At 37.4% G+C, this 17,540-nt stretch overlaps 1 protein-coding gene across 5 annotated transcripts in view; it reads left to right on the plus strand.

The window, feature by feature from the left end:
* STAG1 (STAG1 cohesin complex component) overlaps positions 1–17,540 on the plus strand; it is a gene marked incomplete at its 3' end in the record, with an annotated part of 426,886 nt that overhangs the window by 222,114 nt on the left and 187,232 nt on the right. For all 5 annotated transcript variants that reach the window (XM_079922183.1, XM_079922181.1, XM_079922182.1 and 2 more), the window contains one exon: positions 6,689–6,765. In XM_079922183.1, the coding sequence (XP_079778309.1) occupies positions 6,689–6,765 (77 nt within the window). The remainder of the gene's footprint in view (positions 1–6,688; positions 6,766–17,540) is intronic.

The following is a 17,540-nucleotide window of genomic DNA, read 5'->3' on the forward strand; positions in this document are numbered from 1 at the left end:
CATTTTATTTATAATGTGCCTTACTGTGAGCCATTTTCGGTTCATCTCTTTTGGAGCTCTCTAGGCTTCCTGGACTTGAATGTCTGTTTTCTGCCCCTTTCTCTCCCTCTTCTTCTTCTGGGAGACCTAAAATGTGAATATTAGTATGTTTGGTATCATCCCATGTGTCACTTAAGCTGTCTTTGACCTTCTTCTTTTTGCTGCTGTGATTGGGTAAGTTCTAGTGCCTTGTCTTCAAGTTGTTTGATTTTTTCTTTTGTTTCATTTTGTCTTGAACCCATCTAGTGTACTTTTCAATTCAGTTATTGTATTCTTCATCTCTGTAAATTGTATTGGTGCTTTTTTATGTTTTCCATCTCTTGGTTGAAGTTCTCACTTATCCATTACTCCCATTACCACCCATTTGGTGGATATCAAATGACCATTACTTTTTCAGGTAAAATATTTATCTCTGTTTCATTAAAGTTTTTTTTTTTTTCCCCTGAAGTTTTGTTGTTCTTTCATTTGGAAAATATTCCTCTGTTTCTTCATTTTGCTTAACTCTCTCTATTGGTTTATACACAGTGGATGAAACAACCACCCCCTCCCAGTCTTGAAGGAGTGGCCTTGTGTAGGAGGTGAACCTTTTTGTTCAGCCTTGCCCCAGCTATTGGTCGTCTCTCAAACCTCTTTGCTTGTCTAAGCATCCTAATATATTTTTAATAGCTCCCAGTAGTTGAGGATGAGCCAAGGCCTGTCACTGTCCCAGAGTGGAAGATTTCAGCACCTAGATTCAGGCTGACTAGAAGCCAAGCCATCAGCTAGCCGTTTTTAAAAGTATGTAGATATAATATATGCAGTCCTGAAAGGCTGCAAACATAAGCCTCACTGGTTACCAGAGCCAGGCAATCTGGAAGTATACCTTGGGCAGCAGTCAGAAAAATCAGAACTTCAGATGAGTGTATAACTTCTTTGTAGGAGATAACAGTGAGCTGGAGCAAGGCAAAAGGAGAGTGCCAAAATGACATCCACAGTCTATGTTCCTTTAGAGCCGCTCCATATGCCACCGCATGTGTGTCAAACCTGAATCCTGTTGACATATATACACTACCAAGTGTAAAATAGATAGCTAGTGGGAAGCAGCCGCATAGCACAGGGAGACCAGCTCGGTGCTTTGTGACCACCTAGAGGGGTGGGATAGGGAGGGTGGGAGGGAGATGCAAGAGGGAGGGGATATATATATATATATATATATATATATATATATATATATGTATGTATAGTTGATTCACTTTGTTATACAGCAGCAACTAACACAACAATGTAAAGCAATTATACTCCAATAAAGATGTTTAAAAAACCCTTGAAGGCTGCTTCTCAATCCAAAGCTGCAGGAGAAGCAAAGTGGCCTCTTTCATAGACTGGGAAATGTGCTTCAGCCAGCTGTCTGTGCAGTGGGCTACGTGTGGTAACCTGCCCAGAACCATCCCTCTAATTGCCACAGTCCCATGGAACCCAGGTACCCAAGCCCCTTTTGCAACCAGATCCCAGTGATCAGGGAGCCCTGGACTCCAGTTGCAAAATGTCCCAGGTATTAGACACAAAAACCAGGGTACCAGATGCATGTAAAGCTTCTCAGCAGGAGACACTGGTGCTCTGGAACACTGCAGAGAGTGAGTGTGAAGATAGTGCCCATCCTCTGAAATCTTTGAAAAGGATTACAGTCAACCCCTAGATGCATGTTTAAAGAGAACCCTGCCCCTCAAGCCACAATCATGTTTAGCTAATAGGTCTCTTTCACAGAAAGACTGAGTTCTTGGATCTGTTGCCTCTTGCTGTGCCCTGGAGGTGGTAGCTGGTTTAGAACTCTGTCTTCATTGGTTACAGTGTTGCAGTACCTACAAATGTCAGCCCCACTGACCACGAAAGCCAGGTGAAGTAAAGGTGATCCCTGGTAGCAGTCACAAAAATCAGGGCCCCAGATGGGTATGAGCTCCATTCTGGGTGACACTGATTATTACAGTTGCATGTGATCAGGAATGCAAGCTCCCCTAGCCTTTAGAGCCAGGCGATCAAGAATCATATCCTGGGTAGCAGCCAGAAAAATTGGGGCACCAGGCGCATGTAGTCTTCTCTCTTTCGGGAAATATTGGTGCTCTGGAGCACAGCAAAGGGAAAGTATGAGATGGTGCCATTCTCCATCCCCAGAGAGTGTTTCAGCAGGCTCCTAGATGTGTGTGTTAAATTGGATGCCTGCCCCTTAGGCCATGGTTTTAATGTAAGCAGGTGATCCGGATTCAGTTCAAGTTGAGTTGCTTTAGGCTGCCTCTGAGCTGGGCCCTGGGTAGATGAGTCCAAGTTATGCAGGCCATTTAAGAGCTTTCTACCAGATTGGTGTTGTCCTGTGGGTCTCAGGATGTGAGGCTTTGTTGGTTTTCAAAATTAGATATTTTGGCTGGTGGCGGGGGTGGGGGGGCGGGTGTTGGCTTATCTCTCAAGTGCATGTCTTTAAAATTTTTGGTGCCTGATGTGGGGTTTGAGCCCTTCAGTCCTCAGGGAGAAGCTCTGATTTGGAGTTCCCTCTCGCTTGTGTTTCCCTGTGCTGTAGGTCGGGTTGATTTTGTGCCATATTTGGTGAAATTTTGTGCCAGCCTCTCTTACCTGCTTTGATGTGGTTTTCTTCTCGTTTGCCTGATGTATAATTGTCATTCAGCCAGCCTTTATGTTTTTTTTTTTTTGAATACGTTTTTTTAAGAGGAAAATTTTCCATATGTATCTAGACTAATTCTGTCCATGGGAGAAGATGAGTTCAGGGTCTTCCTATATCACCATCTTGAACTGGAACCTATCCCTTCTTTTTTCAGGTATAAATGTATCCTACAGGTCTTTTCATATCAGTCATAGATGGCTTTATTGTTTTTTGTCTCCATGGCTTCCATTGACTTTAAGAGCCAATTAAAAGTAGTGGTTTTCATGGACCTATATAGCCAGATTGCCTTCATGCAGGCCATGGATGTGCTGCTGGAAAACCCTTTTTACAAGTTGCTAAATCTCTAGGTGCCTCAATTTTCTCATCTGTAAAATGGGAGAAAAATTGTATTCTGAATAAGGTTGTTTGGAAGTTTAAGCATTACTTAGCACAATACCTGGCAGATGGTGAGCACCCAGATGTAGGCTGCCACCACCATTGTTGTTATTATCACCATTTTTACTTATTTAATCAGATTCTTATTTATGGGCATAGGGGTTTTTTTCCTATTTTACTGTTACAGACAGTGCTTCAGGGAATAACCTTGTATATTCATTATTTTGCACATGTGTGATTTTATGGATACTTTGCAACAAGTACAATATCAAGACAAAAGAGGATGTAAATTAGTTTTGGTAGACATTTGCCCAATTGCATACCACAGGGATTGTATCAATTTCTGCCGTTACCAGCATTTGACATAGTTTAAATGATTAAGAACTTGATGGTAGTTTTCTGATGTTACTTCCATTTCTAAAATTATTCATAGTTTAAAATGACAGTTTTGAAAGTTCTTCCTTTTGCTTTATTAAAAAAGTACAATCTTGTGAGGAGGGCCTGCTCAAGCAAACTTTTACTTTTTAATATAAAATATGTATGTTGGTGGCTTATTCTTTTAGGATTCTCATAGATAACTTGTTAGTATTTAAGAGAGTGGAAGGTGATCTTTTCTCTTTTATTCTTTATTTTCAGATATTTATGTTTCCATGAATCTGAATCATTTCAGATTTTTTATTTACCTTTACTATCCATAATCTTAGGATAATCTTCTTTTAGAAATATGCATCTTTAAGAACCAAGAATCCAGAGATGAACTGAGATTAGCTTTTTAATTTATTTTGAACATTACTGTTGAATTAAGACAAGATTTTTTTCTTTGTCAAAGAAAGCTTAAAAGCGCAGAGGAGCTTAACCTGTCAGGCATTTTTCAAGGTTCATGGGGGAATACAAAGTTCAGTAAGTAGTGGTCTCTGCCATACTTTATTCTAGTGGGTGAGCTAGATAGGTAGGGACCACATCTGGGTTAGAAAATGTAAAAAAAAGGGCAAAAAAGAATGCTTGGATTGAGCTTTAGAAATTACCTGTATGTACTTAGGTTAAATGACTAAAAGTAACTGAAAGAAATAAAAATAAGTCATCAGAGAATATAGTGTAAATATATACTGCTGTGGGAACCAATAAAATAAGCAGATTCTTTAAATACATTAGATAGATTATTACTAAGGAAAAACTGTTTGATGTAGCAGTTCGGAGACAGCTGGTGTGAGGAAGCAGTTTCTGTAGAGTTGTGGTACCCAATTGGAGAAGAATGAACAGTTGGAAAATAAGTAAATAGGCTAATCTTTGGAATAGTCATTGTGGCAGGAGAAGGAATTTCGTCCTTAAAAGAAAAATCAGTAACAAGCTTCTGTTCATTTTCAAAATTATGGCTTTTAAACATCTGATTTTATTTTATTAGTAATTGATATTTGTATATTGTAGTCATCTTTAAAGATGCTAAGCATGAGGTTTTTTTCATATTGCTTTTAATGCTAGTTACTGTTTTGTTGCTCTTCACTTTACCACATGAAATAGATGCAGTGAAATAGTCCTCTCTTTATGAACTAACATAGCTATTTTATTGAAAGTATAGTTAAGACTCCACTGAATATGAAAACTGCCATGTCAATCATGGATATAGAGTAGTTGAACATTATTTACACTGGGAGTATTTTAAGAGTGATATGTGCAACTTATTAATGAAGTAGTAGAATTAATGTTGTCCCTTTTCTTGAATTTTTAAAAAATCAACTTTACCAAGATCTAATTTCCATACATTAAAATTCACACACAGTATACAGATAGGTGGCTTTTGACAAATGCGTACAACCATGTAATGACATTCCATTCAAAATATAAAATATTTCCATCTCCCTAAGAAGAACAGTTAATTCTTCCCATGTTCAAAAATTTTAACATCTAATTTTACTTCTTTTGCTTTTTTATTAGTACTTATGAATGTAATTTTACTTATCAAGAGTACCATGAATTAACCCCTGAAATTACATGCTTTTTATCTATGGGAATGTTATTTCAGATTGACAGAATATTTCATGACCCAAACAAGGTTAAACAGAAACAGTTTTGTTTTGAGTGATTTTAAGAATGTCTAACAGAAAGTTACTTTTATTTGAGATTAGTTACAATTATCAGTTGAGCACATTTCTTGTTTATTTAATTTTTTAAAATCCTCTGAAAATAAAGGCTGTATTGTAGTACATAAACAACCTGTCTTCAACACTGTTGAATACTCTCTACGTTACTGTTTTTCACATAAAAAAATAAAATCAGGATAAAAAGTTTCTCATTTTGTTTCAGAAATTGCATGTTGGGGAAGAACTCTTTAAAAATATTTTTCCTTTTCATCCACATTCCAGCCTAGACTGTCATCTCTAAAGTTGAATATTGGGAATATCTGTTGGTAGTACTTAATTCATCATCCAGAAAATGAATGAGAACTATGTATCAGTAAATAAACTGTGCTTTTAAATGATCCTGATTAAAAGATAGGGCAGATAGGGCTTTTTTCTCATTTTATAGATTTTAATTCAGTTAAATCGAGTTTAATAAGTGCCACATGTTCCATTGTAGTTTTTGTTGGGACTCAGAATTAAGATCATACTTTGACTTTTAGTGGCTATCCTACTGCTTCCATGGTCTTTCCTGTAAGCGTACAGTACATTTCAGAGACTCTTCCCACCTACATTCCTAGTTGTGATTTGAGTTGGAGCTGGTAATCACTGGCAAGGAGCCTGTCAGAGGTTATACAGTAATTATTTTCTTACTGATTCATTGAGTGTTATTTTTGTGATTTTTAACTTGAGTATTTTACACTTATACAGTTGAAACTGAACCTCATTTAATTATTAGGCCGGAATTCTTTGTACCTAAGTTCATTTTGAACCTTATTTCAGTTTCTTTAAATTGAACCTTATTTCAGTTTCTTTAAATGTTATTTTTAACACAGGTTTTCAATATAAACCACTCATTCTCATAAGAGTGATAATATTTATATAACCATATTTGAGATAAAAATAAAGTAAGGTAAAAGTAGTACGAAAGAATGAGATGTTGAAAGAGGTTAACTTTTTCTTTGATTGTCTGATCCTTATGTAGAAGTTATTGAGCAAGTCTTCATGTTCAAAAAAACAGATATAACTGAAATGTGTTGTTAGATTATGGGACATTTAGTTTTAATTTATCGAAGAATATTCTGATGATTAAAAAATATCAAAGGGAGCCTTTAAGGGAGATAACACTTTCTATACTTGGATGTTTTTCAGACAAAGGCAACCAGCTGTATGTCTGGTTAGCACCAGTATATATTTAAGTCAATCTTTAGGGGCTTCCTTACCATATAAATTCATTGTTTTATGTCTTTGTCTTTTCCTTCTTCAACACTTCTCTCAATATTTTTCCTTATACTTATCTAATTCATGGGATATTCAGGGTTTTTTTTTAATGTCTAAAGAACTTTTAAATTCTTAAACAAGGGATTCCTTTAGAATAGATAGAAGTTTGGGGGAAGTAAGAAAAACCCAAACACTTTCATATAAAACTTTTCAAACAGTGCTCAGGTTAAATTTAATTTTTAGCATGGGATAGAAAAAGATTAACTATATAAAATCTGTTGTTCCACAGGTACTGTGAGAATAGAGATGTTTCGAAATATGCAGAATGCAGAAATCATCAGAAAAATGACTGAAGAATTTGATGAGGTATAGCATTTCAATATTTATACAAACTGCCTGCTTACACTTGTAAATGATGAATATGTTATTTTAAGTTTTGTTTTGACTTGGTGTTTAGTATAAGAGAAGATATACTGTTTTCTCATTTATATGATAATCCATGCTGTTAATTCCAAAATTAATCTCATTCATTTGGGAATTTTATTACATTGCATGGAGGTAGTAGCACTGAATAGTGACTGATAGCTGATAAGGATAAGAAAATTCATGGTGTGAAGTAGAAGTTGACTCTTGATAGTCATTCTTGAAGACCATCTAAAATTCCTGAATTTATAAATACATCTCCAGCAATTTCATGTTCTGTGGAATACTAGTCTTGTTAAATGCTTTAAAGAAAAAAGGGTTTGGAGGTCAAGGAAGTGTGAGCAGGCTGCCTATTATACCTACCTTAGAGATTGTGAAAGCATATTAACTTATTTAAGGTTCTTAGAAGTCCTAATGGAGAAAAATCTCCTTAACTTAATTCAATCCAGAATTCCCAAAATTATTTTACATGGATCCCCACCACTGACATACCCACACACACACATCTCCCCCACTCCCACCCCTTTCCCATTTTCTTTGTGTGTGTGTGTGTGTATATGTGTGTGTGTGTGTGTGTGTGTGTGTGTAAAACTTGAACTTCTATTTGGGACATTCTACTTGAGATAATCTGATTTCCATTAAGAATACAAGTTTTCTTTATTGTCTTCACAATTAATCATGCAGAAACCATTTTTTTCTGCATGATTTTCCATTTTCACTAAAATACTCACTCAAGCAGTTTTACACTGTAAATGTTGAGATACTTTTACAGTTTTATTTCTTTATTTTATTTATGGTGAACTCAATTCATGTCATGCTTTAGGCCACCATCAATTCTAGTTTTAACGTTCTGCCTTTTGATTTAATTAAGATTTCTATTTTCTGAATTAGGTGTTCCTTTTTCTTGACTTTCAACACTAACAACAAAGATTGGTTTTCTTCTAGGTCCACTCTTAGTAAGATGGGGTTAGGCTTTTTATTAGTAGTAGCAGTAAGTAGTGTTTATTTTTAATTAAAAAAGTACTACAAACACATGTCAAAGCAGACATTCAAACACAGGCTGTTCAATATGTCTTTCTCATCAGGTGTCACCTTTACTCTAGCAGCAGTATGAAAACATTTTACAGAAACATTCTGTCAGTGGCTTTCAGACTATTTATTCACATTTTATGGGAGGTAGGGGAGACCTTAAATTGTCACCTATGCAGATATACTCCATAATCACTTGTCTTCATTTCTGTAATCCAAAAAGCTCTGAAATTCCAAAACCTGGCCTAAAATAACATGAGACTACTTAAAATTTTTATTTATCACAGTCAGTGTGAATATCTATATGCATTGTTGTTAAACGTTAATGTTCTTGATTACAGGGGGCTGCCCCAGATTCTTTTGGGGTATGATGAAATATAAGGTATATGCACTGTATTAACTTCTAAACTGCAAAAAATCCTAGATTCTGAAACATTTCTGTGGGACTCCTGTTCACTAAAAAATAATTTTTTTGTTGTTACTACAAGTGTTTTTATATGTTGCAAATAGAAGTTAAAGCCAGATAAGATATAAGTTAAGGTGCAAGTAGTAGTTTTACTCACCAGCTACTATACTAACTACTATGCCAGGCTTGCAATACAGGTGATTCAGATTGTAGATTTAAAAGTAGTATATATCTTGGACCTTCACAGCACTAACACGTGATGGAATGATTATTAAAAGTTTAAGACAGTAGTTTCCAAACATTGCTGCACATTAACATCTCATGGGGATACTGACTCCTGGCTCCCTTTCACATCCCACAGACATTTTGATTTACTTTGTAAGGCATGTGACCTGGATATAGAGATTTTTTTAAAGCTCACCAGGTGATATTCTAATGTATAAGAACTATTGAGAACTATTGTTCTAAGGCAAATAAAAAGAGGAAGCCAAGATTTGTTATAAAAACACTTCATATATGAAAACAGAATGAGGGGGAAACAACAATGAATAAAATGTAGCAAATGAAATTATTCAGAAGGCATTCATTTCATATTCCTAAACATTTTGTCTCAATATTTGAGATTATTGACCTAATCAAAGAAGACTTTTAAAATCATCATTCTATTATTTTTTAAACAGTATATCTAATACAGTTTGGATTATTAGAATGTATTAATTTAAAGCAGAATTTAATATCTTCTAAAGCTACTTAGAAATAAATAAATATAATTGTGATGATTAGAAGTTTTAATAAATACTGTCAGTTTCAGTTTTAAATATCTATAATGCTTTTAATTAGGTGGCTTAAAACAGTGTCATAAATAGGATGCTTACTCACTTTGCTTGAGACTTTATTGCATAACCAGTTTGAAAAGTAAAAATTTAAACTCAAAATAAATAAATAAACATACAATCAAATAAAAATTCCAGAGATGATGTTAGTGAGCAGGATGTGCCAGACCTGTTTGACACTGATAATTAAATTGTCTGCAAGTATGACAAGATTCATCGAAGCAAGAACAAATGGAAATTCTATTTGAAAGGTGGTATTACGTATTTTGGAGGGACAGACTCTGTATTTGCAAAAGCCATTGTTGATACGGAGTGGTAAAACTTATGAGCTGAATACATCATAAACATATGCTGGGATTGTGTCACATATTGTTCACTGTATTGAATTTAATGAAATTATAATTCAGATGCAGATACAAAAAAATTTATCTTAAACTCTTTAGCAAGATATTGATCTTTTGCTACTCTGTATACACTCAAGAATGCATTTAGATGCTTTCATATTGTTAAATATACAGTATTTTAAGTTTTTTTTTCTTCAAAATACTGTATAGGTTATTTAATTCCTTGGGAGTGGGAGGAGGTTAGTTTTGGTGAATTATATTTTGTGATAAAATTCTGAAATATCAAAGAACCATTAGATCCCAAGATCCTAGAAAAGTGCCTAGTTAACGGAGTAGCCATTAAAATTCTTTTGAATGAATGAATATATTGTATTATAGCAAACTAAAGTAAAGGTGAGATGAGTTAGAAGTCATTTCAGTTGAAAGTGTTTAAATTGAATAAGGTAGTCCAAGAGTATGTTATTGCCGGAAAAAGTAGTATACTGTAGCTTCTATTCCTTGTTACAAATTGGTTATAACTACAGATCTGCACCTGGCCACATGTCCTTTGTAATTGTAATATCAGCCTAATTTAGAAATATGTTAATTCCCAGAGCAGCCTATAGCTTTTCAAAGTCAATAGATATACTTGGTTCCTGTTGGAGCCAGTTGCCAGGAGGTAAAGCACACTGTAATTGTATTTCTTCCCCAGGTTATTACAATCAGATCTCCATGTATCAATTCTTAGATATGTTTCCCAAAGGTCAATTTGTATAGTTTTCATATATTTCAGTATGACATCTATGTAGGGAAACCTTTGCAACACAGCACATTTAATATTCAGCTGACCCTTGAACAACACGGGTGTTAGGTACTCTCAGCCCTCTGTAGCTGAAAATCCTCATATAATTTTTGACTCCCCCAAAACTTAACTACTAATACCCTACTGTTGACTGGAAGCCTTACCAATAACATTAACAGTCAATTAACACACATTTTGTATTTTATATATATTATATGCTGTGTTCTTACAATAAAGTAAGCTAGAGAAAAAATGTTATTAAGAAAAGCATAAAAAGGGGAGAGTACATTTACAGTACTGTACTGTATCATTACTGTAAGTTTGTCATCTGTTTATAAGCTAAATCATCTGTCTCTTAGTACCTATATCAATATTGTCTTATATGATGCAAAATACCATAGATCTTATATGTATTATTAATACTAGACATAAAAAATGAAAAGATAATGTGAATAATTTATATTTTCTTACAGTTATGATGATTTATGCATTGATAATGAAGAAGCCAGCAATCTGATTGCTTTTTGCTAGCCTAGTGTAACTGATATAATTGTTTCATGGTAGCCTAGCCTTTATACTAGTGAATGAATTGTTATAAAATTTTTATGGCATACAGTATTACTGTCATATTCATAATACAATATTGGAAACACTGTTACTTTTTTTAAGAAAAATCACTTACCTGTGGTGTGATAAGCTGATATGCAGTTTCTCCAACTATGAGAGTGAGTGTGTGTCATACTGTACAGTAATGTAATTCTTTGAAAGCAAAGTTATAGAACAGTATATATTAAATATCACTCACCTTATGCCTATGTATGGGTAGGCTATCCACTTCAATACAAGTCTTGCACACGAAGCTCTACACAATGAATAGTTAGGCAATGATGATGATGACACGAGTGTCTCATACAGTTCTTGCCATACAGTTACTATATTTTCACATGGAGACACACACATATACAACAGATATGTTTATTAAGTGTATGGCATGGTGATTATTTACTGTTCATTAAATGGAAGTGGATCATCACAAAGGTCTTCATCCTCATCGTCTTCACATTGAGTCGGCTGAGGAAGAGGAGGGGTTTGTCTTGCTGTCTCCGGGATGGCAGAGGTGGAGGAGGTGGAAGGGTAAGCAGGAGAGGCAGGCATATTTGGTGTAATTTTATGGAAATACATCATAATTTCTGTTTGAATTTTGCTTTTTCATTTCTCTAACATAGTACCAGTCCTTCTTCCACCATTTGCTACAGTTTCAATGCCCATATCACAGAAGGGTTCATGTTGTAAAAGAAGTTAAAAGCAGTGTTGAGTAAGCAGAACCCTTGTACCAGATTGTCTAATGTCATTTGTTTTCTGGCAATGCTTCTTCTATGTCTTTTTCCTCATTGTACGGCACTGGTTAGGAAGCACTCATCTCCATCAAGTCATCTTCTCTTAATTCCTTTGGTGTAGTGTCTGTTAGCTCTTGAATTTCTTCAAGATTCATATCTTAAAACTCTTCACTACCCGCTCCACTCCACCCCGACCGTTTTTGCCATATCCACAGTTTCTTTCATGATTTCTTTGATCGGCTCTGTCCTTAGTCCTGTGAAGTCATGCACAACATCTGGGCAAAATTTATCTCCAGCAGGAATTGATTATTTTGGGCCTGGTAGCTTTCTCTAACAACAATGGCTTTTTCTCTAACAACAGTGGCATCTTCAGCTTCAGTGGTGTAGTCCTTGCAGACTTTCATGATGTTCTCTCTATGGGGGTCCTCTTCCATAGCCCTGACAATCCTTTCCATAGAGTACTGTGTGTAATGAGCCTTAAAGACCCTTATGACTCCTTGATCTAGAGACTGAATTAGAAATACTGTGTTTGGGAGCAAGTTGATCACTTTGACACTTTTGGTGTTGAACTCATAGGGTTCTGGGTGGCCAGGGGCATTGTTCATTATAAAAAGAATTTTAAAAGTCAGTTCCTTACTTGCAAGGTACTTTCCAACTTCAAGGACAAAGCATCGATGGAACCAATCCAGAAAAGGGTTCTCATTGTCCATGGATTCTTGTTCTACAACCAAAAGACTGGTAGCTGGTGTTATATTTTCCCTTCAAGGCCTGGGAGTTTGTAGCTTTACAGATAAGAGCAGTCCTGATCATAAACCTGACTTGCATGTGCACAAAAAGTAGAGTTAGCCTGTGCCTTCTTACCTAAGTCCTGGTGCTCGCTTATCTTCCTTACTAATAATGTTGTTTGTGATGATTTTTTCCCAAGTAGGGCGCTTTCTTCTGCATTAAAAACCTGTTGAGGCAGACTTACCTATCACTGAGCAACTCCCACGTGCAAGTGTAAATGTCTCTTCTCCAGTAAGTTTGTCAATTGTCAGTTAATTTGTAGGCTGTCTCTGCAGGACCCAAGCTGGAAGAGAAAAAAGTTTTTCTTTTCAGCAGTTTTGTTGACTAGGATAGGATGTTTGGGACTCCCAGCTCACTCCAGAGACTGAGGCTGCAGCTGAGATCACCAGTCCAGCGAAGCTGAGCTCCTCGCCTGCTACCAGGATTTGTATAAAAACACCTGGCTACAGGCAGCGAGGGATCTGCCATGCTCCTGGAGAGCAGCTGCTGGCACTGCTGATGCCAAGCTGGGTTCTGCAGCTCTGCCTAGTCCCAGCCAGCACCCCATTCTGATCAGGCCAGGAGAGAAAACAAGATGGCAGAGTAGAAGACCTTGAGCTCACATCCTCCCATGAGAACACCAAAATCATAACTAATTGCTGTACAACCATCAATAAAAAAACACTGGAGCCTACGAAAAAGATATTCTACATTCAAAGACAGAGAAGACGAGATGGTAGGAAGGGTGCACTCATGATATAGTCAAATCCCATATGCCCTGGGTGGGTGATGCAGAAGCTGGAGAATAATTATATCACAGAAGTTCTCCCACAGGAGTGAGAGTTCTGAGCCCCACATTAGGCTCCCCAGCGGGGGGGGGGGGGGGGGTCTGGCATCAGGAGGAGGAGCTGCCAGAGCATTTGGCTTTAAAGGCCAGCATCTCTTGACCACAGGAGCTCCACAGAACTCGGGAAACCAGACTCCACTCTTGGATGATGCACACGAGGTCTTTTGATCACCAAGACACAGGGAAAAAGCAGTGACTTCAAAGGCATCTGGGCCGGAACTGCCCACTGGTCTTGGAGGGCCTCTTGGGGAGACAGGGGGTGGCTGTGGCTCTCTCTTGGGGCATAAAAGTTGGTGGTGAACATATCCGGGAAAAATCATCTGAAGGCTGACATCTTGCTTGGGACATTAGTGCCAAGACCTGGCCCCACCCAACAGCCTGTAGGCTCCAGTGCTGGGACACGTCAGGCCAGATAACCAACAGGGCTGGAACGTGGTCCCACGCATCAACCGACAGGCTTCCTAAAGACTTCCTGAGCCCATAGCCACCACTAGGCATGCCATTTGACATGGCCCTGCCCACCAGAGGGCCAAGACCCAACTCTACCCACCAGGGGGCAGACACCAGCCCCTCCCACCAGGAAGCCCCCACAAGCCTCTAGACTAGCCTCACCCACCAGGGGGTAGACAATAGAAGCAAGAAATGCACAGTCCCCAAACCTGTGGAACTGAGTCCACAAACACAGGTCAGAACCTACCGTGGGACCAGCTGATAACTGGCCATTGAGTTACGAGAGGAGCTGTACTACTGGGACACATAGGACATCCCCTACAGAGGGCTACTTCTTCAAGGTCAAGACACATAACTAACCTTCCACATACATAAAAATACAAACGGAAGTTTAGACAAAATGAGTCAGCAAAGGAATATGTTCCAGATGAAGGAATAAGGTAAAACCCCAAAACAACGAAATGATATGGAGATAGGCAATCTACCTGAGAAAGAGTTCAGAGTAATGATTGGAAAGATGATCCAGGAATTTGGGAAAAGAATGGAAGCACAGGGTGAGAAGTTACAAGAAAGTTTTTAACAAAGGATTAGAAAAAATAACAACTAAACACAGTTAAAGAATACAATAACTGGGGCTTCCCTGGTGGCGCAGTGGTTAAGAATCCGCCTGCCAGTGCAGGAGACACAGGTTCAGGCCCTGGTCTGGGAAGATCCCACATGCTGCGGAGCAGCTGAGCCCATGCGCCACAGCTGCTGAGCCTGTGCTCTAGAGCCCATGAGCTGCAATTACTGAAGCCTGCGCATCTAGAGCCCGTGCTCCCAACAAGAGAAGTCACCACAATGAGAAGCTTGCACACCACGGCAAAGAGTGGCCCCCGCTTGCTGCAACTAGAGAAAACCCACGCACAGCAACGAAGACCTAACACAGCCAAAAATAAAAATAAATTTAAAAAAATACAATAACTGAAATGAAAAATACACTAGAAGTAATCAGTAGAATAAATGAGGCAAAAGAACAAATAAGTGAACTGGTAGACAGAGTGGTGGAAATCACTGCTGTGAAACAGAATAAAGAAAAAAGATTGAAAGAAAAAAGGATAGTTTAAGAGACCTCTGGGACAATGCCAAATGTACCAACATTCGCCTTATAGGAGTCCCAGAAGGAGAAAAAAGAGAGAAAGGGCCTGAGAAGATATTTGAAGAGATAATAGCTGAAAACTTTCCTAACATGGGAAAGAAAGCAGTAACCCAAGTCTAGGAAGCAGAGAGTACCATACAGGATCAACCCAAAGAGGATCACAACCAAGCTACATTGTATCAAATTGACAAAAATTAAACATAAAGAGAAAATATTAAAAAACAATGAGGGGAAATCAACAAGTAACACACAAGGGAACCCCCCATAATGTTATCAGCTGATTTTCCAGCAGAAACTCTGCAGACCAGAAGGGAGTGGCATAATATATTTAAAGTGATGAACAGGAAAAACCTACAGCCAAGAATATGCTACCCAGAAAGGCTCTTTTTCAGATTCAGTGAAGAAATCAAAAGCTTTACAGACAACCAAAAGCTAAGAGAGTTCAGCACCACCAAACCAGATTTACAACAAGTGCTAACCAACTTCTCTAGGCAGAAAAGAACAGTCCACAAGTAGAAGAAAGAAAATTATGAAATGGGAAAGCTTACCAATAAAGGCATACAGTAAAGGTAGGAAATTATACACACACACATATGATATCTAAACCAATAATTGTGAAAGGAGGAGAGTGTAAATGCAGGATATTTCAAATGCATTAGAAATTAGGAGATCAACAACCTAAAACAATCATTATATGTATAGATTGCTATATCAAACTCTCATGGTAAACCAAAAATCTATAGTAGATATACACAGAAATAAGAAAAAGTAATCAAAACACAACACTAAAGAAAGTCATCAAATCACAAGAAAAGAGAACAAAAGACAAAAGGAGAAAAAAGCCCTACCAAAACAAATCCAAAACAATTAACAAAATGGCAATAAGAACATACATATGGGTATTTGCCTTAAAGGTAAATGGATTAAATGCTCCAACCGAAAGACATAGGCTGGCTGAATGGATACAAAAACAAGACCCATATATATGCTGCCAACAAGACAACCACATCAGATCTATAGGCACATACAGATTGAAAGTGAGGGGATGGAAAAAGGTATTCCATGGAAACAGAAATCAAAAGAAAGCTGGAGTAGCAATACTCATATCAGACAAAATCGACCTTAAAATAAAGACAGTTACAAGAGACAAACAAGGATACCACATAATGATCAGAGGATCAATCCAAGATGATATAACTGTAAATATATGCATACAAAATAAGAGCACCTCAATGTATAAGGCAAATGTTAACAGACATAAAAGGAAAAATTGAGAGTAACACAATAATAGTGGGATCCTCTAATACCCCACTAACGTCAGTGGACAGATTATCCAGACAGAAAATCAATAAAGAAACACAGGCCTTAAATGACACCTTAGACTACATGGATTTGATTGAAATTCATAAAGCATTCCATCCAAAATCAGCAGAATACACATTTTTTTCAAGTGTACAAGGAACATTCACCAGGGGAGGTCACATGCTGGGCCGCAAAGCAAGCCTCAGTAAATTTAAGAAAGTTGTAATTTTATCAGGCATCTTTTCTGACCATAATGCTATGAGGCTAGAAACCAACTACAAGAAAAAGAACTGCAAAAAGCACAAACACTTGGAGGTTAAACATATTGTAGTAAGCAACCAATGGATCACTGAAGAAGTCAAAGAGGAAATCAGAAAATATACTTAAAGACAAATGAAAACAAAAACAGGACAATGCAAAACTTACGGGACACAGCAAAAGCAGTTCTAAGAGGGAAGTTTATAGCTATACAAGCTTACCTCAGGAAACGAGAACAATCTCAAATAAACAACCTGACTTTACACCTAAAGCAACCGGAGGAAGAAGAACAAACAAAACCCAAAGTTAGTAGAAGGAAAGTAAGTATAAAGGTCAGAACAGAAATAAATGAAATAGAGACTATAAAAACAATAGAAAGGATCAACAAAACTAAAAGCTGATTCCTTGAAAATATTTTTTAAAATTGATAAAACTTGGGCTTCCCTGGTGGCACAGTGGTTGAGAGTCCGCCTGCCGATGCAGGGGACACGGGTTCGTGTCCCGGTCTGGGAAGATACCACATGCCGTGGAGCGGCTGGGCCCGTGAGCCATGGCCGCTGAGCCTGCGCATCCGGAGCCTGTGCTCCGCAGCAGGAGAGGCCACAACAGTGAGAGGCCCGCGTACCGCAAAAAAAAAAAAAAAATTGATAAAACTTTAGCCAAACTCATCAAGAAAAAAAGGGAGAGGACCCATATCAATAAAATTAGAAATTAAAAAGGAGAAGTTACAACTGACACCATAGAAATAAAGGACCATAAGAGACTACTACAAGCAACTATATGCCAAAGAACTGGACAACCTAGAAGAAATGGGCAAATCCTTAGAAAGGTACAATCTCCCAAGCCTGAACCAGGAAGAAACAGAAAATAGGAACAGACCAGTTACAAGTACTGAAATTGAATCTGTGATTTAAAAATTCCCAATAAACAAAAGTCTAGGACCAGATAACTTCACAGGCAAATTCTGTCAGATACTTAAAGGAGAGTTAACACCTATCCTTTTGAAACTATCTCAAAAAATTGCAGAGGAAAGAATACTTACAAGCTCATTCTGTGAAGCCACCATCAGCTTGATGCCAGACAAAGATGCCACATAAAAAGAAATTTGCAGGCCTATATCACTGATGAACACAGACACAAAATTCCTCAGGAAAATACAAGCAAACTGAATCCAACAATACATTAAAAAGATCATACACCATGATCAAATGGGATTTATCCCAGAGAT

The sequence above is a fragment of the Stenella coeruleoalba genome (genome assembly GCF_951394435.1).
Source record: "Stenella coeruleoalba genome assembly, chromosome: 5".
NCBI lineage: Eukaryota > Metazoa > Chordata > Mammalia > Artiodactyla > Delphinidae > Stenella > Stenella coeruleoalba.